Genomic DNA, 25,340 nt, shown 5'->3' on the forward strand with positions numbered 1-25,340 from the left:
CAAATGGAAAATGTAAATATATATATATATATTTAAGCAAGTAGTTATTCAATGAGAATTGCATCTGTGCAAAAAGGCAAAGAAAAAGAAAATATAACCACTGTTTGAAGTGCAGCACCTTGCATCAAATATATCACAAATGCTATTACCTGAAAAGCTTTAGTGCAAAATAACAGTTCTGCTAGAGAATTTGATGGGTTAACTATAAAGTACTTTGCCAAGGGAACATTCTTCGGGGTTTAAAGTTAACTCTAGTTATCTTACTGACTTCATTTTATGTTCCTATTAAGAAACAAATTCATGTATCAGTTTTATGGGAATTCTGTAAAAGGGAAGTAAACTTCTAAATAAGCTGATGGTTTGTAAGCTGTGCAGGGAACATTTGAAAATCTGAAACTCTGATTTTCAATTCAGTGAATTCCAACAAAACCTAAGTGCAGATTAGAATGAAACAAACTGAAATGGTGAATAAGGGAATGTGAGAACCACAAGGGTTAATAGCATCATTACACTCTGTTAGCTCAATTACTCAGTTTAGTTTTTTTTTTAAACTCAGGGATGCGCTGACAAAATTGGCCCCTGAAGTTTTCCCTTGTCAGCAGGAAAGAGACAAACAGGAGAATAGCAGAAAGGAAAACAAACACAGTAAGAAACTGTAGAGGTATGCAGGACAAGAGAAGTGCTCTAAACTGGGATATAGGTCAGAAAGTCACAGCAAGGAAGACGACTGACTTCATCAAACGATGACCACCAGGAGGGGAGGAAGATGTTGAGCCTTCATCCAATGACCACCAGAGGAGGATATGCTGCATCCGCCAGGGGGAGGATGCTAAGGGGTTCTCAAATGTAACGAATAGGTATGCTAATGCCAGGAAAAGTCATTGAATATATATTAGCTCGACCTATACCTACACCAAGCTTCTGTCCTATGGCGTGCAAGTTAGGAGGAATGATTCCCCTTGCACCCAGCATGTGTGTGCAGCACCATAATAAAAACATACCTGCTTTATAACCCAACTCTAGATTATGGAGTTTGATTTCTGCAAATCAAAACCATAATGAAAATTAGATAAAAACACTATTCATTAAATAGATACATAATTCAGAAAAGAGAATGAGTTTATCTTTGTTGCTAAAATCACAGTATTTAACTCTTTTTGAGCCGTGGCTGGTATAAACTTCAAGTTACAGAAAGGAGCATTCTCCAGGACTCTGAAAATTTCAAAACAAAGTTTCCAGGAAAGAAAGGCTAGACTGAATGCAATTATGTTCAAAAGGTCTGCTCTGTGAATTTTAGCAAACACATTTGTAACAGAGTTATCTCTAGATCTGAGTCTGTGACAGGGGCACAAGCCCGGAAGGAAACTAAAGAGATAAGGAAAAAAAACAATGAAAAACCACCCCACCTTTTATGGCGTGGCCTCAGCCTGTGACTAATGAACAAGGCAAGGCACTTGTGGATCATGCACTCCGGGAGAGGGGAAAGGGTAGGGAAATAACAGATGGGTCTTTAAAAAAAAAAACAACAAAAAAACACAACAAAAAAACAAACAAACAAAAAAAAACAAACAAAAAACAATGGCAATGATCTGAGGAGGAACGGTAATTTACAAAATGCAGCAAAATCAAACAAAATGAGAAAAAAAGAGTGTCCAAAATACAAGGTCTTATGTTAGTAGACTGCAGCGGAAGCACGTGCTTTTCTCTGTGGCAAACCGAGAGAGCAAGCCAGTGAGAGGGATAACCGCTGATAACTTGCTAGAAGCTCCACCTCTGGGCCTCTGTGAGCCAAGTTCTCCAGGAATGCCGCTCCTCCCCCCTGCTACAAGAGCCCAAAATGCCCCAAAAATGCATTCCATGGAACCAGAACATTAACTCTTTAACTCCCACTGCTTTTTTTTTTTTTTTTTTTTTTTTTTTTTTTTTTTTTTTTTTTTTTTTTTTTTTTCCAACTCAACCACTTTAGTTTCACTAAGTAGAGTTCAAGTACAGCTAAACATTTCAAAGTTTCACTTGGAATACTTGCCCTTGGGATGTTAGAAGTGGTTCAAATAATAAAACTGATTTGTCTCTTGATATATTAAGCCCTTCTTTGGATCAATAACTTCATTAATAGATAATGCAGTCAAAGTGTTAATTTGTTAATTGTATGAGACTCTTTTTTAGTGATTTTAAATATCACATGCAAGTCTTCAGCTCTGGATCCTCACAGTGCTGATTAGATTACTCTCTGCACACAGCTGAAGACACAACTTTAAAGTAATACATCTGACATTCAATTTTGAAAACAGTTTTTAAGTCTGTGTCCTTTTCATAGTTGTGTTACCAGTTTTGTCTATTTCTTTCCTTTATAAATAAATCAAATAGACATCAGTTGTTCATCCTGGCAACCTGAAAACAAGTCAAATAGTTTGATTTGGAGGTTTACTTCCTGTCTTAACTGAGCTTACATAATTTTCCTAAACAATACACTTTTCTTGAAATCAGTTATCTGATATGAACCTGCTTTGGGTTCCAAGTGAAGCTGGGGAAAAAGCAGATACTTACATTTCAGCTCTAGTTTGATGAAGTCAGTGTTCCCCAGATTCTCAAGAAATACTCCATCTGAGGCTGATGTTTTGAAATAGAAAGAGATGTCTGCACTGGTCTCCCCTTGGAAGGTGGAGAAGTGAAGGTAGGATGATGATGTGATGAAGGAAGCTGCATTCCAGTAGTTCCCTGCAAGGAAGAGACAGACAGGAAATGAACATATGAGAGCTTTCTGGAAGCTGTCTGGAAATATGAAGCTTTTAACATTAACATATGCTACAGCGTTGTCTATACTGGAAAAAAAAAAACAACAATGTATCTTCCTTCTTATTACTTCCTTTCCACTTTTCTGGTTGTGTCATGCCTAGTTTCTGATGCTTGCTTAAATTCTTGATTTATGATTTTAAGTAGTACATCAATATGCAGTTAAGAAAAGCCTTTAATAGAATACAGTTACCACTCTAAACATGTAGTAGTAACACTGAATTTACAGGCAATAAGCCATTATGGCAAAACAGTGATTTGGTGGCTGACTCACCTCAGGCACAGGTCTTGTATTTGTATATTGCTTCATGTAGAGCTAAGCTGCTTTCAGAATTACTCTACACATTTCTGAAAATGTAGCCAGAGCTACTGCAAGTCTGTTAATATGTACCACAGGAAGAATCCTGCAAATGAACCTAAGTAATACAACCATGATTAACATAAGCCCCTAAGAGCCCTCTAACATGTTTCCCTTGGAAAAAAGATTGTCATTAAAAATATTCAAGCACTATAACAGTACTTAGCTAGTAAGTCCTAGTACTTCACTATCAAGACAGTCAGTATTTAATACAGTCAATATTTAATACAAAATAGCATCACATCATAAACACACACAAACATTTGTAATATATTGGTGTAACACAATGGAAAGCATAATGACAGCAGAGTAGCAAGATCCCAGGCTGAAGCAAGGGAAGATCAGCTCAAGCATGATAGCAGTGAGTATAGAAATAAGGAAAAGAAAATGCTTACCTTGAAAAGGCCTGCAAAGTCCTCATATAGACAGGGATCTCCAGAGGAGATACCCTCATCTCCATTGCCAACCCTTAAGTGAGGCCTGGGATGGGTGAATTTTGGCTCCACCTCTTCTGCATGCAACTGAGCTCCCCTGGGTTGGCCCTGCCTGCCTACCAGGTACTCAATTACTGTTTCAAGTCATTACATATCATTTCCACTACGCTCAACCCATTCACAGGGTAAACCAATGACTGAGCAGGTTAAAGGTAAGAGGCCTTTTCCATTATGGTGATCCAGTAAACCGTGACACTTGTACAGTTGCCCATTGCAATGTTGTCATGGGGTTACTCCTAGATGAAAGTCTGTGATCGGGGGGCACAGGCACCAGGAAAAGAAAAAGGAGCGACCTGGCCAGTGCTGGACATGCGCTCTGGGAGAGGGGGAAGGGCAGAGAGCGAGCAGATAGTTTTAACAAAGAGAAAACACAATGGCAATGATCTGAAGAGGAACAGGAATTTAATAAATATTACCAAATCAAACAAAATGAGAGAGAGAAGAGTGCCCAAAGTAGGAGTCAAACCATGACAGTGTGAGGGCAGCACTTGCTTTTCCCCATGGTGAACTGAGATGGCCAGAGGCAGAGAGCAGCTAGGAGCTTGTCCAGAGTCCCACCCCACTTCCTCCTTGTGCCAAGTCCTCCAGGGATGCTGCCCCTCCCCTCTGGGAACCAAAAATGCCGGTAACAGAATCACAGAATGAACCACAGAATGACCCAGGTTGGAAGGGACATCAGGGATCATGAAGCTCCAGCCTCCCTGCCTGGCAGGGCCACCAAATTTCCATGTTTACTAGATCAGGTTGCCCAGGGCCCCATCCAACCTGGCCCTAAACACCTCCAGGGATGGGACATGCACAGTGTCCCTGGGCAGCCTGTTCCAAGTCCTCACCACTCTCCTAGTAAAGAACTTCCCCGTAACATCCAACCTAAATCTTCCCTCTTTCAACTTAAAACTGTTTCTCCTTGTCCGACTATTATCTGCCATTTCAAAGAGTTTACACCCTTCCTGATTATAGGTACCCTTCAGATACTGAAAGGCTGCTCATCACCCCGCAGCCTTCTTTACTCCAGGCTGAACAAGCCCAGCTCCCTCAGCCTGTCCTCATAGGGGAGGTGCTCCAGCCCCTTGACAATCTTCATGGCCATCCTCTGGACCCTCTCCAACAGCTCTATGTCTTTCTTGTACTGAGGGCTCCATACCTGGGCACAGTACTCCAGATAGGGCCTCACAAGAGCAGAGTAAAGAACCTCCCTTTCCCTTCTGGCCACCCCTCTCCTGATGGAGCCCAGGATACCATTTGCCTTCCAAGCTGCAAGAGCACACTGCTGGCTCATGTTAAGTTTCTCATCCATCAGTACCCATAGGTCCTCTGCCGAGCTGCTCTCAAGGACTACTCCTCCCAGTCTGTACAGATGCCTGGGGTTCTTCTGGCCCAAGTGCAAATCCTTGCACTTTGCCGTGTTGAACCTCATTGGGTTCACCCGGGCCCAGCTTTCAACTCTGTTGAGGTCCCACTGAATGGCATCCCTTCCTTCCTCTGTGTCAACTGCACCACTCAGCTTGGTGTCATCAGCAGACTTGCTGAGGGTGCACTCAATTCCATCATCAATGTAATCAATAAAGATGTTAAAGAGCACCGGTCCCAAGACAGATCCCTGTGGGACACCGCTTGTTACCGGCCTCCACCTGGACATAGAACCATTGATCACCACCCTCTGTTTGTGGACTTTCAACCAATTTCTTATCCACTGAGTGGTCCACCCATCAAAACCACATGCCTCCAATTTGGAGATGAGGATGTGGTGGGGTACCATGTCAAAGGCTTTACTCAAGTCTAGGTAAATGACATCAGTTGCCTTCCCTTTGTCCATCAATGCCATCACTCCACCATAGAAGGCCACAGGATTGGTTAAGCATGACCTCCCCTTGATGAAGCCATGTTGGCTGTCTCAGATCACTCGCTCATTCCTCATGTGATCGAGCATGTCATTGAGGAGGATCTGTTCCATGATCTTCCCAGGCACAGAACTGAGACTCACCAGCCTGTATTTCCCTAGGTCCTCCCTGATCCCCTTCTTGTGTATGGGTGTGATGTGACCCTTCCTCCAGTCATCTGGGACCTCACCTGACAGCCACGACTTCTGAAATATGATGGAGAGCGGCTCAGCAACCACCTCAGCCAGCTCCTTCAGAACCCTGGGATGCATGCCATCTGGCCCCATAGACTTGTACACACTCAGTCTAAGGAGGCACTCTCAGACTTGCTCTGCCCTTACAGTGGGGAGGGATTTACCTCCCCGGTCCCCACATAGAGGTCTGGGGATGCACGGCTCAGGGATGTGAAAAAGACTAGAATCTCGGCCACCAGTGAAGACCAAGGCAAAGAACTCATTCAGTACCTGAGCTTTCTCTTCATCCGTTGAAGACAGCTCTCCTTTCAAATTTACTAAATAAAGTGCATCCGTTTTGGCCTGTCTCTTCTGGCCAATGTACCTGTAGAATGACTTTGTATTATTTTTCACATCCCTTGCCAGGTTCAGTTCTGCCTGTGCCTTGGCTTTTCTGATCCCATGTCTGCAAGTCCGGACGGCATCCCTGTATTCTTCCCAGGTGCCATGGCCTTGTTTTCAGAGCTTGTACGCCCTTTCTTGGCCCTCAGTTCACTCAACACGTCCCTGTCGAGCCATGGTGGTAACACAGAACCAGGATATTAACTCTTTAACTGCCACTGTTCTGCATGATGTTCTGATGTGGAATACTGACAACCGTTGTAGTTTTCAATCTTACCACAGACTGGTGCATGATAGGGGATATGATAAATCTACTCAATGCCATGTTCTCTGGCCCAAATATCCACAAGTGAATTTTTGATATGATTCCCATTATCGCACTCAGTTCTTTCTGCGGTGCCATGTCACCACAGGATTTGCTTCTCCAGACCTAATTTGGTGTTTCAGGTGGTAGCATGGGGTGCTGCATATGTTTCAAGCCACCCAGTGGTTGCCTCCACCATGGTAAGTACATAATGCTTATCATTGTGAGATTGTGGCAAGGTGATATAATCAGCCTGCCACACCCCATATTTATACTTTTGCCATTGCCCTTCCCCCCAAAGACGTTTCATTCTCTCATGGCTTGTTTAATCATGACACGTGTCACAGTCATGAATAACCTGTGCAATAGTGTCCATAGTTAAATCCACCCACATGTATCTAGCCCACTTGTACATCATATCTCTTCCTTGGTGACCTGAGGTCTCATGGGCTCACTGAGCTAGAAATAACTCTCCCTTGTTCTGCCAGTCCAAGTCTATTTGAGACACTTCAGTTCTGGCAGCTCAATTTACCTGATGGCTATTTTGCTGTTCTTCAGTAGCCTGACTCTTGGGCACATGAGCATCTACATGACGCACCTTTATAACCATCCGTTTTGTCTTTCCACAATTAAGCAGCCCAAATAGGCTTACCATTCTGTTGCCAGTTGTTTTGTTCCCACTGCTGGAACCACCCCCACAGGGCATTTGCCATCATCCATGAGTCAGTATAAAGATAAAGCACTGTCCATCTCTCCTATTCAGTAACGTCCAAGGCCATCTGGACAGCCTTTACCTCTTCATACTGACTTGATTCTCCTTTACCTTCAATGGTCTCTGCAACCTGTCATGTGGGGCTCCACACAGCAGCTTTCCATCTGCGATGCTTCCCCACAATATGACATGATCCATCAGTGAACAGGGCATATTTCTTTTCATTTCCTGGTAGTTCGTTTTATGGTGGGGCCTCTTTAGCATGTGACACCTTTTCTCCTGGTGATTCTCCAATTTTTATTTTTTTTTTCAGAGAAGTCCCTGATTACCTCTAGGATTCCTAGATGGCTGAGGTTCCTTATCTGAGCTTGTTGTGTAAATAATGCAATCCACTTGCTCCAAGTGGCATCAGCAGCATGATGGGTGGAGGGGACCTTTCCTTTAAACATCCAGTTCAGCACTGGCAGTTGGGGTGCCAGAAGGAGCTGTGTTTCAGTGCCAATTACTTGAGAGGCAGCCTGAGCCCCGTCATATTCTGCTAGGATCTCCTTTTCTGTTGGAGTGGAGTCTACCAACCCCCTGTATATTCTACTCCAAAATCCCAGGGGCCGGCCTCAGATCTCTCCAGGGGTTCTTTGCCACAGACTCCAAGTGGGACCCTTCTCTCCAACAGCAGTCCTAGGGCCACAGCACAGGCTATCTCTTGTTTAATCTCTTCAAGTGCCTGCTGCTGTTCAAGACCCCACACAAAATTGTTCTTCTTTAGCGTCACCTGATAGAGAACTATGAGGTTGTAGTTTGGGATGTGCATCCTCCAAAAGCCTACTGCACCCAGAAAAGGCATTGTCTCTTACTTGCTAGTTGGAGGAGACATAATGGTGATTTTGTCAATCACATCTCCTGGGATGTGATAATACCCATCTTGCCATTTCACTCCTAGGAACTGAATCTCCTGCACAGGTCCTTTCACTTTGTTTCACTTAATAGCGAAACCGGCCCACAGAAGAATTTGAATTATTTGCTCTCCTTTCTTAAAGACTTCTTCTGCTGTATCACCCCACACAACAATGTCATTGATGTACTGCAGGTGCTCGGGAGCACCACCCTGTTCCAGTGTGTTTTGGATCAGCCCATGGCAAATGGTTGGGCTGTGTTTCCACCCCTGGGGCAGACGGTTCCATGTGTACTGACCACCCCTCCAAGTAAAAGCAAACTGTGGCCTGCATGGAGAAGAATGGATTGGAGAAGAATGATGTTCTGATGTGGAATACCAACAACATAAATCACAAAACTACAACAAATGTGGATTGCAAAAGTATGAGACAATTGATGATTGTTCATATTCCTTTGGGGTCAGTACTTTATGTTTTTTGTGGAGGCACACAGTTGCTTGGACCAGTGAAGGTTCGTGTTTCCTCAGTCCCATATAGTCCATCACCAGCTGCCAATGCTGATTGCACTACGACAGTGGAGTGTACTGATGTCATGTTTCTCATCCCAGTGATCCTGTAGGCTCAAAGAGACTAACGAGTAGTAGTATAGATGTTTCGGAGGTACAAAGAGGAACAGATCTGCCCACCAAAGCAAGATACAGGCTGTGTTTCTGCCCTGGGTCAACACTTGGGCTTGTGTTGGGACATGTCCTAGCTGACTTTACCATAGCTTTTGGCCCAATATCTAAGACTGCATAACTATATTGGGTACCAAAGGGAGGGTCCTGATTTGCCTCAGGGTCATAATTAAGGTCCCCTTAGCACATCCCCTTGGGATGCAACCAGAGCAAACTGAAGTGTTGACTCAAGTCAGGAATACAGTCTGAATCTTGCTGTGGAGGGCAAACCTCCCCCTCTTGTTACCACTGCAACATCTGTACTACTCCCTGAGAGTCATTAAGAGTTTCTAGGATCACCAGAGGGAGCAAAATGTCATTGAAGCACTCCAGTGTCTGCATAACTTTATCAGGCACCAAAGGGTGTGTTCTGATCTGCCATGTGGACATGATGAGTGTTCCCTTAGCAATGAAGGCCTGAGCATTAACTACAATGTCAGTAGGCATTGTACCAATTACTAGAGGGACTACTGAGCCTCCCATCTCCAATAATATTTCCGAAGGTGCAAGAAGTCTGCATCACTTCGATCCTACTTGCAATTTCCAAAGCTATTCTCTTCTACGAGTACCTTGTTCTATGTCCATAGGGGCAGGGAGCAGAAGGTTATTTTTGGTCTTACCTGACAGTCAGTGCCCGTAATTTGGACCTGTATGAATCTCTCTTTGTTTTTAGCTCAAAGCTGGCTTTCCAAGGCATTTTTTTGCAGTAGGACTGACTTGTCTAGGAAAGGTGGGTGTTTCCATGTGGCAACCAACATCACTGCATGGGCATTTTTACATTTTAAAGCATTTCTTTGGAGCTGTTTGCCTTGTGAAGAAAGTGCTCAGGACTGTTTACTGGTGGAAGACCTGGCCTGTGACCAAATAACTGCAGCTTGCTATGGAAGACTGGGAGATTATACCATTGTATTCTATGAAGTCAAGATACAAGTTGGCACCTCCATGCTCCCTCTTAGCTGCTGGCAAGGCCTGGAAGATGGGAACAAAAAGAGTTTCTGCTGAGATCCAAAAGCCAGAAGCTGTCACTCCAAAAGCTGATTCAACAACTTTGGATTTATTTATAAGTTTGTACTGCCACTGTAAAGTATCACCGTTGTCACCGTTGTCACTGTCAACTGAACAACAATGCCTGATGATCCACTACTACTGAAGATCAGTGACTGAACTATGAACCACGCTGGACCCATGGCTGTGACTATCTCCGTCTTGCTTCCTACAAAGACCCTTGCTTTCATTCTCTATCTTTTCAATTGCCTGTCTTCCCCATCTCTCTAAATGATTAGGATTTGTAATAGACTGATCAGGCTAACATTTGACTTGTTGTGTCTCAATCTTGCTTTCGGGTATATGTATATCAAAGAACCTCCTCTCCCACAGATAAATTGGAGTGAGACAGGATCCTAAAAGGGGAGGCCCATGTTGCCCATAACATCTTCAGGGCACTGGGTCTGCCATCGCAGGTCCATCTTACTCATCCATCTTATATGCAGTCTAAAAGTAATTCTATTCTAAGAGCAATTCTGTAACTATCTAGCAAGAAAAATGCATAAATAGTAGAGACTGAGAGCTTATTCTGTAAATGAAACCTGTGGGAATACAAGAAGGATTCTACTGAGCAGCAGCTGTGAATCAAGATAAGGACTTCACAGAGCAACAGCTGCAGAGCAAGATAAACTGCATGAGAACCAAGGACACCTCTAGGAGAAGAATGAACAGCTCAGGGCTTTGAAGGAGGGGTTTTATGGTTGTTATTGTAGGAGCTTTCCTCCAATTAGTGTTTGTGATTTTTGAACACCTCATCTGTCTGCTATAAAAGTATGGCTCTTTGGGCCATAAAGGGAAGCATGATTCAACCATATTGGTGGATGTCATGACTTCAGTTGTCTTTTCTGACTACAGAGACCTTCCTTGTCAGGATTTTTTTTCCTCTGAATGATGAATAATTATGTGATTTCCTTAGCTTTCAATTATTATGATACTTCAGATTATATTTTTATTGAGCAAATTCACTGTTGTTTGATGAACATGTATCTGTACTTTATACTGCAATAGATATCATAGAATCATAGAATGGTTTTCTTTGGAAGGGACCTTGGAGATCATCTTGTTCCAAGCTCACTGCCACATGCAAGGGTATCTCCCATTACTCATTATCCTGTCGCTACATGACCTTTCAAGAAGTCTCTCCTCAGCTTTCTCGTAGGTTCCCTTCTGGTACTGAAAGGCTACTATAAGTTCCTCTTGGAGCCGTCTCTTCTGCAGGCTGAACAAACTCAATTCTCTCAGTCTCTCCTTGTAGGGAATGTGCTCCAGCCCTCAGATAATGTTTATGACCCTCCTCTGGATCTGCTCCAACAGCTCAACATTCTTCTTATTTTCGGGGCCCCAGAACAGGACACAGTAATCCAGGTGGGATCTTGTGAGAGAAGAGAGGTGGAATCATCTCCCATGACCTGCTGGCCACAGTTTTCTTGATGCAGCCCAGGATCCTGTTGGTCTACTGGGCTGCAAGTGCACACTGCTGATTCAAGTTCAGTTTCTTATTAATGGACATCCCCAAATCCTTCTCCTCAGGGCTGCTATCAAGTCATTCTTCACCCAGCCTGGATTTGTATTTGGGACTGCTTTGACTTACTGAACTTCACGAGTTTGGCAAGGGGCCAGCTCCCAAGCACAATGCAAATACAGGTTCTCCAGCTTCAGTGACAGCTGAAATGGCCATTTGCCCCATTAGAGGCTAGAGGAACTTAGAACAGAGGATCTTAGAAGGAACACATAAAGACTTAGCACTACTTAAGTCAGGCATGTCCAGCCTGTGGTCTGCTGGTCTCCTGCAGACTGGCACAGCCTGTTCTGTAGCCCGACTTATGCCTCTCACCATTATGGTGGCAGCACTTCCTCACCAATCAGCATGGCCCAGCCCCAAGTGTGTACACACTGCACAGCAAGAAACACATATTGGTGTCCTATTAACACTGTGTTGACAAAAACCAGGACATGGGGAGGGCTCAGTGCAGTGCTAACTAAAATTATGGCAAATAATTTTATGCTTTTTGATACTATGGCTAAACACAGTCCTGTGAACAGCGAAAAATATACAACATATTTTCAGTTTTGATAAAGTAATTTGAAAATAGGTTTCATGATCACTGAAAAAATGTCTTTTTTTTTCATATACTTGTGATTTTATTTATTTATTTATGCTTCAGATATTGATAGTATGGTAGAAAAGGTTGAACCTTCTTGACAGTATTCCATTATGTTTTGTTGCCACATGGCAGATGGCAACAGAATGGCAATCTGACAAAATGGAATCTGATATGGGAGTGAGTATGAAGCAATGGTGGTTAATTGAATTCCTTCAAGTGGAAAAAGAGAATGGCACTTGTTGACTTCAACACCTGCTGAACACTGATGGAAACCAAACAGTGGATATGAATACACTGAAGTGGTGGATGATATCTTTTGGCAGTGGTGACAGTGGGTCACCTCCACTGATGCAAATTTTTATGAACGTGGTATGCAGAGTCTTGTTCATTGCTGGTGAAAGTGCAGAGCTAATGGTGGCGACTGTACTAAAAAATAGCATTTTGTGGCTGAGAATTTACTCTATCAGATATTGTTATCATGCTCTTTGTATTCATTGTATTTTCCTTGGAAATAAACGGGAGGCATTACTTTTGGTGCAATCTACATATGTGAAGCCCAAGTCAATTCCTTTTCACTCAGTGTGGCTTAGGAAAGGCAAAAGGTTGGACACCCATGCCTTAAGTTTTCACTGACTATGAGACAGTATTAGCAGCCTCTTCTTACAGGGAAGAATGTTACCAAGTTATTTTATTTTCAATCCTAACCCATCCTATCCTATCCTATTCTTCTCTTCTCTTCCTCTATGTCCAGTACCATCTAAATCAAATGTTCAAATAACTGAAGGAGCAGACAGCATCTTACAGTTAAATGACATTTATTTACAAGATAATTTAGTTTTTGCCCGAATGAATCACAGAATTACTCAGGTTGGAAAAGACCTCAGATATAATTGAGTCCAACCACAGCATAAGCATAGTACCCTAACTCTAACAACCCTCTGCTAAATCATATCTCTGAGCACCATATCCAAACGGCTCTTAAACATATCCAGGGATGGTGACTCAACCACCTCTCTGGGGAGCCTTTCCAGTGTTTAACTACCCTTTCTGTAAAGAAGTAAATAAGTAATGAAAGGAACGTGGTAAGACAAATTCTAGCCTCCATTTTTGTAAGCTTCCAGCTTTCCATTTTCTCCTTTTGTGATAAATATTTTATTTTTTTAAATTAACATCAGAGGGAAATTTTTCTTCTCCCCTGCTCCATCCTTTGTCCCACTTACATAACTATAAAATTTGGCTTAAAAAGAAATAAGTTTTATTCACTTGATTATTTATCTGCAGACTGCTGCAGTCTGTTAAGTACACTCACCTTATTCCCAACTTAGGTGTGCTAACACTGAAATAGGATAATATGGGATAATTAATAGTAGGAGAATTGTTTGCTTAAGTTTACTATGGGACAGAATGGGCTTTTTTCTTTAATGAGTCGAGGTACTATTTCATTGTGTAAGACTACTCTTCAAATGGATAGTAGGCTTTCCAATACTACAGATGTAAATCAGGAAATGGTACACTTAACATTTTTTAGTCCTTATAGAACTTGAAGATGTCACTGCTATAAAATCTCTTCTGCTTATCCAACCTTTTAACATTACGAGGAAATTTCTCCAACACTGCTATAGCTGAAGACATGCATGATTGGAAATAAGTCCAGCAAAAAACAAAAACAAAACCACTATATGTACATAAAGCTTTGAAGGTGTTTTTAAATCTGTGCGCAGAACGCCTTCTTATTTATATTAATATGTCATATGTGACTATTACACCTGGACACAAAGCCTAACTTCAACACTTCAACTCTTGCAAGTATTTCTACTGAGCAGCTTTAGCCAACCAGACTCTCAAAGGAAAAGATTAAAGTCCTCCTCCTGATTCCTTGAGTTTTAGTTTTGTGGGAAGAGAAGTTAAAATGATTGAAATAGTAACATGAGAAATCACATCTAGCTTTGGAGTACAGTAACCAAGCATAGAAAACTAGAGATACTGACATGATTTAACATTACTTCTGTTTGAATACGGCTGGATCAGAGGTTTCTGCAGAAAAAGTATCCATGCTATGAACAAATTTCCTGGGCTTTCTGCCAGCAAACCTTAAAACTGAGTGTTGCTATCAGCCCTTTAGAAAGGAAGAGAAAAAAAATGGCATACAAGAGAAGCTCTTGTCCTGATAAGCTTGGCATATGAACATGCATGTTGGAGGTGTCCACCTGGATTTTAGCTCTGGAACAGAAGCACTCCACAGGAGGCTTGAACTATCTGAAGGTAAACATTACTAATAAAATGTATAAGTAGGGTGGTAAGTTGTTCATTCTGAAAAAAGGCAAGGGAAGAGAATCTGATATCTCCCTTAACTGACACTGTCCATTTGAGCCTTAAATGGTACCTGTCAGTTACTCAGCATTTAAGCTCAATATTTAGCCCAGAATGGTGAAAACACATGAAAAAACAAAAAACCTAGGCAGAAATCACAAGTTTTTGAATGAGAATAGTTCACATCAACAGATGCTTGTTGTGAAACAAAACTGATGGTCAGAAGTTTTTCTGCTGTCTTTCCTGTTTATCTCATTATGAAACTTCCTCTCAGAAATCCACCTTCAGTGCATGCTCCAATTCCATGTCTAGCCCATTCATTTAATATTGCATCAGTTTCTCTGGTATGGACATATCAGATAATGTGCTAATAGCTTTTCCTGTACAATTGATGAAGTGAAAACTAGAACTCCTGTTATTTGTTTATTTTATTTTTATTTTTTTTCCTTATAGGAGCTGTGCTCTCTTGGTCAATCTTTTTATTTCTTTTTTAGCCCTAATGATATTCACCTCCTGCTTCCAGTCATTTAAGCATCACTTTCAAGCTCTAATTTCCAATACTCAATCTTTGTTTCAGAAAAGAAGAAACCTCTTGTTCACAGTGCACTAACTGCCTGCAGTTATTAGCCTGTTCCGGGAGCATGGCCAGGGAATTGATAGAAGGATGTATGGGAGATTGGTAATCACAGCCTGAACCTCTGATTAATCAGCTGAGGCAAGTATGGGGTCAGCTGTGGGAGCACAGGTGAGAGTGATGTAGCTGTGCTCCCGGGAGGGGTGGAGCTTGACTCCATCCCCTCTGAGACCTCATTTAAGGGCTGACTCCCACTGGAGCAGTATCTCTTGGAGATCGCTCACCAGGGAGGACTGCCCCAGCTGCTTCAGTCAAGGCACCACCATTGGTGAGTTTTTCCTTTACTTATTCACTTATACCTTCTGTACATTTTGTTTCCATCTGTACATTAAAAACCAATACATTTGGCGAGCCAGGCAGGAGCCTGCAAATATCGGAAAAAAAAATGTCTTTTCTATGGAATGTGTTTAGCTGGTTCAAGGGGGAGAAGATCACCCCCTTAGGGAAAATCCTCCCTGGACAAATCCCAGGGTTTGAGGCGTCCCCATATTTTCAATTAGCGACGATTATTGAACAATGGGGGCCCTTACGGGTAACAGGCAATATGTCCCCTTACTATCTAACCGAATACTTTCAGGGATTGCAAAAAGAGATTTTGACAACCAAGGAAAGGCAAATGGCTGCATCCATGGCAGCTTGGCCTTTATTGAATGCTTTAAATCAGGCAGAAATTATATCAGATAAGATTGAGCATGAAAATCAATTATTAAAAGCCCGCATTGAAAAATTAGAGGGCGAAATTAGTCTGTTAACGGGGAAAAATTCATCATTTTTTTCAAATACCCCCCAAATTAGATATATTTCAATGGATGATAGTAAGGATCCTGAAACATCGGACCAAACTAAGGTCACTAAATCTGACCTAGAAGAGCCACTTAAGGCGGACTTATTAGAAGTTCGTTCTATGGTAACTCAAAAAACAAAAAAAGTCCAGGAGCGACCAGCAGGGGTGCCTCCTGATCAATGGACCCCTGCTGACTCATATTTACACGTAACAGCACGTCCATACACACCCACCGAACTTATGGATCTAGTACAGCGATTCAGGCAAAGGCCGAGGGAAAGTGTCCCAGCCTGGCTGCTACGATTATGGGACTCGGGAGCAGAAAGTGTAATAGTTAGCGGCCCCGAGGTATCTAAATTAGCAACAATAACAGTCCATCCTGCCCTGAGGCAGAGATTGTACTCAGGGTCCCAGTTCCCTGAAGAAAATCATTCAATCGTAGACTGGATAATGGCTGCCTGCCGTATGGTATGGTCGAATAAAACAGACATGCCAGTACATACAGGAATGTGGTTTTCTATGGAAGACCTACAGAATTATATCCGGGAACTAGGCATGCGAGAGGCTGTCTATGAAGATGCATCTGTTAGTCCAGACATGGTAAAGTTTTCCGCAGGAATGAGGGACCTAAACTAACAGCAGGCTCCCTCACATATGTATGGAACGTTGGTTTCTATATTAAATCCTTTAGTGGCCGCAGAGGCAGCAGTCCAGCATGCTGCCCAATTGGTAGCGGACCTAGGAGAAACTGAGCGCCTGAGAACCAAGCGCAATATCAGAGTAATTGAGGATTCTGAAGTTTTTCCGATAGCCCGAGCCAGGAGATCGGCTCCACGAACCCCTCGGGCGGGACCCATTAGGGTGTCCCGAAAACAAATGTTTAATGATCTACTCCGAGCAGGTGTTCAATTTGCCAAAATTGATGGGCAGCCCAATCACGTTCTACTTCAGTTGTGGAAACAGCTGAAGGATAAACAAAAATTTCAGAACCGCCCCAAAAGACCGGGGATAAGACTTATAGAACGACGGCCGACAACAGCTTGGAATCTAGAAGACTTTGTCGTGCCAAATAGGAAAAAGAAGCCACCTCAGGTACCTCGGGTCATAATACCAGAGGCATCAGAGGTAAAAGACTTGAATCTGGCCCAGTTTATGGCATGATGAGGGACGTCAGTCACCCTAGGGCCTCTAGACGGGACCGGAGGCCCTATGTGGAATTGACAATATATTGGTCCCAAGAGAATGTGCAGAAGGTTATGGCCCTCGTTGATACTGGGGCAGAAACATCTATAATATATGGGGACCCAACAAAATTCAGAGGGAATAAAGTAATGATTGGAGGCTTTGGGGGACAGACCGTTCCAGTCACCCAAACCTGGGTAAAATTGGGGGTCGGGCGCCTCCCACCACGGGAGTACAAGGTATCTATTGCTCCAATTCCGGAATACATATTGGGAATTGATATCTTGTGGGGTCTGGCTCTCCACACAACAGTGGGAGAGTTCCGGTTGCGGCAAAGATGCATTAGTATCCGGGCAATTCAGACAATATTGAGAGGCCATGCAAAACATGAGCCTATTTGTCTGCCCAAGCCACGTCGGATTACTAATGTAAAACAGTACAGACTCCCAGGTGGGCAGGATGAAATAACAAAAACAGTGCAGGAATTAGAAAAAGTGGGTATTATAAGGCCTGCACATAGCCCGTACAACTCCCCAATATGGCCAGTGCGAAAATCGGATGGAACATGGAGGATGACAGTGGATTATAGGGAATTAAATAAGGTCACGCCGCCCGTTCATGCAGCTGTACCCAATATTGCCTCCCTAATGGACACACTAAGTAGAGAAATTAAAACGTATCACTGTGTCCTAGACTTAGCGAATGCATTCTTCAGTATTCCAATTAGTGAAGAATCACAAGACCGGTTTGCATTCACATGGGAAGGCAGGCAGTGGACTTTTCAGGTTCTGCCGCAAGGGTACGTGCATTCACCTACTTTTTGTCATAATTTGGTGGCGCGTGATCTGGCTAAGTGGCAGAAGCCACATAATGTAAATTTATATCATTATATTGATGACCTCCTGTTAACATCCGATTCATTAGAGGCGGTGAGACAAGCAGCAGATTTATTGATAGCTTATCTGCAGAAGAGAGGGTGGGCTATAAACCCACAGAAGGTGCAAGGTCTGGGGCTATCTGTAAAATTCCTGGGAGTAATTTGGTCTGGAAAAACCAAAGTACTACCCAGTGCAGTAGTGGATAAAGTCCAAGCGTTCCCAGTCCCTACAACATCGAAACAGCTACAAGAGTTCTTAGGTATATTGGGGTATTGGCGCTCCTTTATACCTCACTTAGCTCAGTTGTTGAGGCCATTGTATAAGCTTACCAAGAAGGGTCAATCGTGGAACTGGGGGAAGGTAGAACAAGATGCTTTCCAACAGGCAAAGCTGGCAGTTAAACAAGCCCAGGCATTGGGTATATTTGATCCGACCCTCCCAGCTGAACTAGACGTTCATGTTACCCAGGATGGTTTTGGCTGGGGCCTGTGGCAACGCCAGAGTTCTGTTCGAACCCCCATTGGATTCTGGTCTCAGGTTTGGCACGGAGCAGAAGAAAGATACAGCATGATTGAAAAACAGTTATTGGCTGCCTATTCAGCGTTACAAGCGGTAGAGCCAATAACCCAAACAGCAGAGGTTATAGTTAAAACTACATTACCGATCCAGGGGTGGGTAAGAGATTTAACTCACCTTCCTAAGACAGGGGTGGCCCAAGCACAGACGGTAGCACGATGGGTCGCCTATCTAAGTCAAAGAAGCAGCCTGTCTTCGTCTCCACTTAAGGAGGAATTACAGAAGATCCTAGGCCCAGTGACATCGCAGTGATACGCCGAAAGAACCAATGGTCGCTCCACCAGAGAAGAGCCGTGTTCAGGAAGGAAGATATCCTATTCCTGAAGATGCCTGGTATACGGATGGGTCCAGCAGAGGCAACCCGAGCAAGTGGCGAGCTATAGCATACCATCCCTCTACTGAGACAATCTGGTTTGATGAGGGGGATGGTCAGAGCAGCCAATGGGCAGAATTGCGAGCCGTGTGGATGGTTATAACTAAAGAACCTGGTGATGGCATCCTGAACATCTGTACGGATAGTTGGGCCGTGTACCAGGGGCTTACTCTGTGGATTACGCAGTGGGCTACCCAGGAATGGACTATCCACGCCCGACCGATCTGGGGGAATGACATGTGGGTAGACATTTGGAATACGGTCAAACACAGGACGGTATGTGTCTACCATGTCTCTGGTCATCAACCCCTGCAGTCACCAGGAAACGATGAAGCGGACACACTGGCCCGAGTTCGATGGATTGGGAATTCACAATCCGAAAATATTGCCCGATGGTTACATCAGAAGCTACGGCATGCTGGACAAAAGATAATGTGGGCAGCTGCTAAAGCATGGGGGCTGCCTGTACAGCTATCTGATATCGTCCAAGCATGTCAGGACTGTGACGCTTGCTCAAAGATGAGACCAAGACCGTTGCCTGAAACAACATCCCACATTGCTAGAGGATATAGTCCTCTTCAGAGATGGCAGGTTGATTACATTGGGCCCCTCCCTCGGTCTGAGGGGGCGAGATATGCCCTGACCTGCGTTGATACTGTAAGTGGACTGCTGCAAGCCTATCCCGTACCAAAGGCAAATCAAGCATATACAATTAAGGCACTCACTAAACTGATGTCTGCATATGGGACACCTCAAGTCATCGAGAGCGACCAAGGGACTCACTTTACTGGAGCGATGATACAGCGCTGGGCAGAAGAGAACAACATTGAATGGCGATTCCATCTGCCATATAATCCAACAGGGGCAGGCCTTATTGAACGCTACAATGGTATCCTTAAGGCTGCCCTGAAGACAGACTCCCAGTCCCTGCAGGGGTGGACAAAAAGATTATACGAAACCCTGCGGGACTTGAATGAAAGACCTCGGAATGGCAGACCCAGTGCTCTGAAAATGTTACACACTATATGGGCCTGCCCTCTTAGGATTCAAATTACAGGTACTGATAATGAGGTAAAACCGCAGGTTGGTAATGACAATAATCTTCTGCTCCCTGCCCCTGAGAATCTAAAACCAGGAATCCATAAGATAAATTGGCCCTGGAAGGTGCAAGTAGGACCCAAGTGGTGTGGCCTACTTGCACCTTGGGGGAGACTATTGGAGGTGGGAGGTTCAGTTACCCCCTCGGTGATAGGTACATGGCCTACTGACATCGTGGTCAATACTCTGGTCTTTATTGCTGAAGGGACACCTATCATGTCCCTATGGCAGATCAAGACTCCTCCTCTGGTGCCAGATATAGTTATACAGCCACAGATATCTGGCCAGAGGGTATGGTATCGGAGGCCGGGACATAATCCAGTGCGAGCAGAAGTATTGACCCAAGACAAGAATACGGCCTGTATCTTGCCCTGGAGGGCAGACCTTCCTCTCCTGGTACCCTTGAAACATCTGTATTACTCTCCCTAAGATTCTAAGCCTCTAGGACCATCAGAGAACAATTTGTGTGGACTGATGAAACGCAAATGGACCTGCACCTCGAGATGGCTTGTCTCCAGTAACATCTATCAAGCACTGGCCCACGGAAGATCGTGAATACCCATCCAATCATCATTTGAATAACATCAGCATTCGGTGCGACGGGAAATTGTATCAGCGTCGCGTTGGGTCTCTGTGATAAGGGAAAACTCACCTAATCATTGGTTCACGCTGTGAAGGGGTGGAGTGTATGGGAGATTGGTAATCACAGCCTGAACCTCTGATTAATCAGCTGAGGCAAGTATGGGGTCAGCTGTGGGAGCACAGGTGAGAGTGATGTAGCTGTGCTCCCGGGAGGGGTGGAGCTTGACTCCATCCCCTCTGAGACCTCATTTAAGGGCTGACTCCCACTGGAGCAGTATCTCTTGGAGATCGCTCACCAGGGAGGACTGCCCCAGCTGCTTCAGTCAAGGCACCACCATTGGTGAGTTTTTCCTTTACTTATTCACTTATACCTTCTGTACATTTTGTTTCCATCTGTACATTAAAAACCAATACATAGGATAAGGAGTACTGAACTTGCAGTAAGTGCTCCTTTCTCTTGTCTCTGACATATGTTTTAAGAAAAGGAGACAACTGGTATCTGATCTGGAAGGAAGGAAAAAGGAAGAAGGAACAGCCTAGATGAGGACTTCAAAGCTACAGGGTAAATATTTTTATTTTTAACATTACAGTTTAATAGTTGTTTTCACCATGCTATAGTAAGACATTTCCAGCTCACATTGTTAATTTTTCCCTGACCACCAATTTTCCAGATTATACTGAATTCTATTTTCATTTCTTCATTTCCTTCTCCTCTCAGCATTACACTTACAGTCTACTTGTCTAGCCTTCTCACAGAGTCAAGGAACACAGCCTCACACTTTCAACAGGGATTGTTAGTTAATGAAAATGAGTAAATCAAAATGGGAATATTCACAAGATTTATGAATCTTTTACATTTACAATTAGGGTAAAAATGAATATTAGGGAAAAAGAAATTTGATCAAGGGGTAGTTAAAAGGAAGTCAGTTGAAGGTAATAAGCAAACTGTCTTTATACGTTTAGTTTTAAATAGATGGATAATGATGCTTCAGCAGTCCCAGCAGGTGATACTCATTCCATTGACCTTTGCTTCAGTATGTCAGAATGATAGTGCATGCACCACAAAAGTGCTGAACTGTCTAGAGACTTATTAAAATGTGCAGATAATACAGCATCCATACTATCCATAGACCATGTTTCCCATTGTTCCTGAGAAACATTTTTAAAGAAACCACTAACTTAAACAGTCTTGCATAGGAAAAGGTGAAGTTTACTATTCAAGGTCTCTTTCTAGCTTAATTATTTAACCCACCTGCAACCAAAACTAAGACAGCTTCTTGCTTTAAATTATATTTGGTGCACTGCAAGCATTTATTCCTCCCAGTGTTGAGCCCTCTCAGGCATGGAAGTGACTATTTTTTCTGGGTCATATTCACCGTTACACCACAGTGGTACCCAATATCTTCATTCAAGTGCGATACAGAACTATGGGATATATTTCAAGTCACAGAATAAATTAATACAAGATCAATATTGGGGGAATGAGTTACCTATGTTATGTTAATGAGTGCATAGAGTGTAGTTCTGAGTAGGTAGAGTGTTCTGGAATAGTTGAGTTACGGCCTGTAGGTTAGGGAGCTAGTGAGCAGGGGGTTTATTTAGGGGTGTGTATAGATACTTGTGCATGCATTGGGTTTGTGTAGTGGGTATACACAGCTGCACAGGAATTAGGATGATATATAAGGAATGTGACACAGCAGTAAATATGAGAGAAGACTCCATGGCACCCACGACTGTCTCTCTCTCCCAAGGCCCCAGGATGGGTTGGGTTACCTGACAGCAATGTCAATCAATAATACTTCTATTAAGAATTTATTGTATTAAACATTTAAGTTTCAAGGGCCTGAAGTATCTCCTCTGTTGTAGTAGGTGTGCAGAAACACTCGGGCTGTGATGTGATAGGACATCCCCTGCTCTGTGTTTGGATAATATTATGCATAGCTTAAAGTGAGTAGACGAAGTAGAGCCTGTATTTAAAAAAACACCATGAGGCAATAAAGGAGTCATTTTTCACTGTTCATAAAATTTGTGTCTGTGCGTAGTTATAGGTCTTGACCTGGTAATTGGTCAGTTACGCAAAGCAGAACATGAAGAACATGTAGTCTTAGATTCAACACTCCTCAAACCCTTGCTGTTCATTTGAGGGGGCTTAAAGTAACCACAGTATTACCAAATTAATCACTCTGGAAGAGTTCTTGTCAGGTTGGAGCAACTTACGGTTTTCACAAGAGGTGTTCATAAGTTAGTAGGGCTTCTGGGATTTTTTTTCCTCTTCCTCCACTTCAGCAACTAGGAAACACACTGCTTAGTTCCTCCACCCACGGATCTGTCTTTCTCTCCTCACTGCACTTCCCGAGTGTCACCACACAAAGTTTTAACAGAGATTATTACATCTAGTGATTTCCATCCAAGTTGATAAAATGTTATCAGAATTCCAAGTTGCACATATGAGGCAACTGACACAGAAAATCAAAATTTGCTTTGACATAATCTAAGTTTGCAACAAAGCTGAGAGTAGGACCTTACCACCAATCTTCCTGGCAATATCTTCTTTCAACATGGCATAGTTAATAATAGCTAATGAAAAAATTAATCTTCAGTTTTCATCCAAGCAGTTTTTAGTGGAAATTATTTAAAACATAGTAAAAGAGTCATCCTCAATAGTCTTGTCTACAGAAACCACAAAAAGAAGTGGAGAGTTCGAACATGAATTGAAGAACGACTGGTTATTGCATTTCTTTTCAAAATATGTAAGAGCATAAGGTATTTTCTTAACACTGTAACCATAGTAAAAATGCATTAAAAAAAAAGTACTGTAGAAGCACCTGAAATCAGAAAATAGAGCTCTTAATCAAAAAGCCTGTTTCCTATGCCTTTTACTCACGAGGAATGAAATCAAAGAGTAAATAAATGTTGAACAGTAGAAAAGAGATTATATTTTAAAAGTTGATATTGTAATAGTAAGTGACATTGGTAGCAGAGACAAATAACTAAATACTGTTCTTAGAAGTCTCACTAGCACAAACTTCAACTCAGAAGACTACTACAGTATGGATTTCTCAGGACAAACCTAATGGCAGGACTGGTACAATAACCATCAAGAACACTCAATTCAAGTTGTGACACTTCACCATAACATATATGAACTATATTTCGTTTGTGCCTTTGGGTTCTAATAAATTTATGCAATTTTTTCAGTGTGTGGCTGCAATCCCTGTTGAAATCTTTGAGAGCTTCTGCAATATCAAAAACTGCTACTACGAAATACCCTGAAATCCTGTATATATTTCAACTCTTAACCTGTGTCTGCCCATCTTACTAACCTTACAACAGTAAATTTCCAAATCTAATGTTGCATAACCTTCTTTTACAATAACTCTAGCTCACTGTTACAGAACCCAAAAGACCCTAAATGCTATATTACAAATACAGATATTTATGATGTTCTTTTAAAGACAGATCCTTTGAAATCAAATTTCAGCTCAGTGCCTCAGCTTTTTAAAGCCTTTATTCCTGAGGGTCTGACTTTAACTGTGTATGGGAAATCACAGCCTGAAACTCTGATTAATCAGCTGTGGCAAGTGTTGGGTCAGCTGCAGGAACACAGGTGAGAGTAATGTAGCTGTGCTCCCGGAAGGTGTGGAACTCGACTCCACCTCCTCTAAGACTTCATTTAAGGGCTGACCACCACTGAGGCAGCATCTCTTAGAGATTACTCCTCAGTGGAGACTGTCCCAGCTTCTCCAGCCAAGGCATCAACACTGGTGAGTTTTCCTTTGCATGTAGCCTTTGAATATTTACCATCATCTTTGTTAGCATCTTTGTATTAGCCACCCCTTACAAGCTGTCCTCTGATAAACTTAGCTTGAGTGGTACATTGTATGATTCCTCAAGATTAAGTATGATTTAGTCAGATGCAGTTTAGCTCTTCACCACATTACAAGAGTTTTAAACCCAAGAAAAAACATGTTACAAATCCTCTGAGAGGCAATGGTGTATATACTGCATGTGTTATCACTTAAATTACAATGAAGACTCTATATTACATGATTATATAGGATTCAAGACCTTCAATCCCCCAGGGTATTTTGTTAAAAATATACATGAGAAGATAAAATAATACGAAAATCCTAGGTATTGTTCTGGCCCTTTAATTTTCAAAACTGTCCTTAAGTATTTATTTTATTCTGTGACTGAATTTCTACTCTTTCCCTCCCCTCCCCCTACTGTTCTTTGAAGTGCTCTTTTGTTCTTGAAACTGACTTTCAAAACTAGCCATTTTATTCTGGGTAGTGAAAAAGCCAAAAAACTTTCCCATTTCCTTCTATACATGCTGACCAGAGAAAAACAGGCAACATGGTCCTATTATATGGCTGAAATTCTATAGTCAGCCATAAAGCCCATGCCAGACTAGAAGCGAAGTTTCACCTGTGCTGCATTGGATAATTCTCCAAGAAAACAGCCTGAACCAGTACACAAACATGCAGGTGGCCAGAGAAGAGGGAGCCTAGGTCCACCCTTTCTCTCTCTCTCCTCACCTCAGCTGTCCTTCCAGCCTGCTTTCAGGAGCACATATGCACTCAGACCCTGAGAAGTTTGTCACCCCCTTCTCCAGCCCACAGGAGTTTGAACCAGAGAAGACTGCTTTCCTCAGCTCGCCCCTTTTTCCTAACTGTTGCTGTGAGATAATTTCGTTTTCCTTAATATCAAATACACCTGTATTTGTCATTACCTTCATTTGCTATGCATGTGTGATTCTATTTGCATTTATGATGTTGCTCAGGTTGTGGATGCCCCAACCCTGGAGGTTCAAGGCCAGGTTGGATGGGGCCCCAGGCAGCCTGGTCTAGTATTAATACTATATATACTACTTAATACCCACTTAAGTATCCTGGTGGGCGTCTGTTATAGACCACCAAACCAGGATGAAGAGGCAGACGAGCTGTTCTATAAACAGCTGGCAGGAGCTGCGCGGTCACCGGCCCTTGTCCTCATGGGTGACTTTAACTTCCCTGACATATGCTGGGAGTACGGCATGGCAGAAAAGAA

General features: G+C 42.8%; 1 protein-coding gene across 3 annotated transcripts in view; it reads right to left on the reverse strand.

Moving 5' to 3' along the window:
- CNTNAP2 (contactin associated protein 2) overlaps positions 1 to 25,340 on the reverse strand; it is a 624,497-nt gene that overhangs the window by 105,198 nt on the left and 493,959 nt on the right. For all 3 annotated transcript variants that reach the window (XM_072329823.1, XM_072329822.1, XM_072329821.1), the window contains one exon: positions 2,548 to 2,718. In XM_072329823.1, the coding sequence (XP_072185924.1) occupies positions 2,548 to 2,718 (171 nt within the window). The remainder of the gene's footprint in view (positions 1 to 2,547; positions 2,719 to 25,340) is intronic.

This window comes from Excalfactoria chinensis, chromosome 2 (genome assembly GCF_039878825.1).
Source record: "Excalfactoria chinensis isolate bCotChi1 chromosome 2, bCotChi1.hap2, whole genome shotgun sequence".
Lineage (NCBI taxonomy): Eukaryota > Metazoa > Chordata > Aves > Galliformes > Phasianidae > Excalfactoria > Excalfactoria chinensis.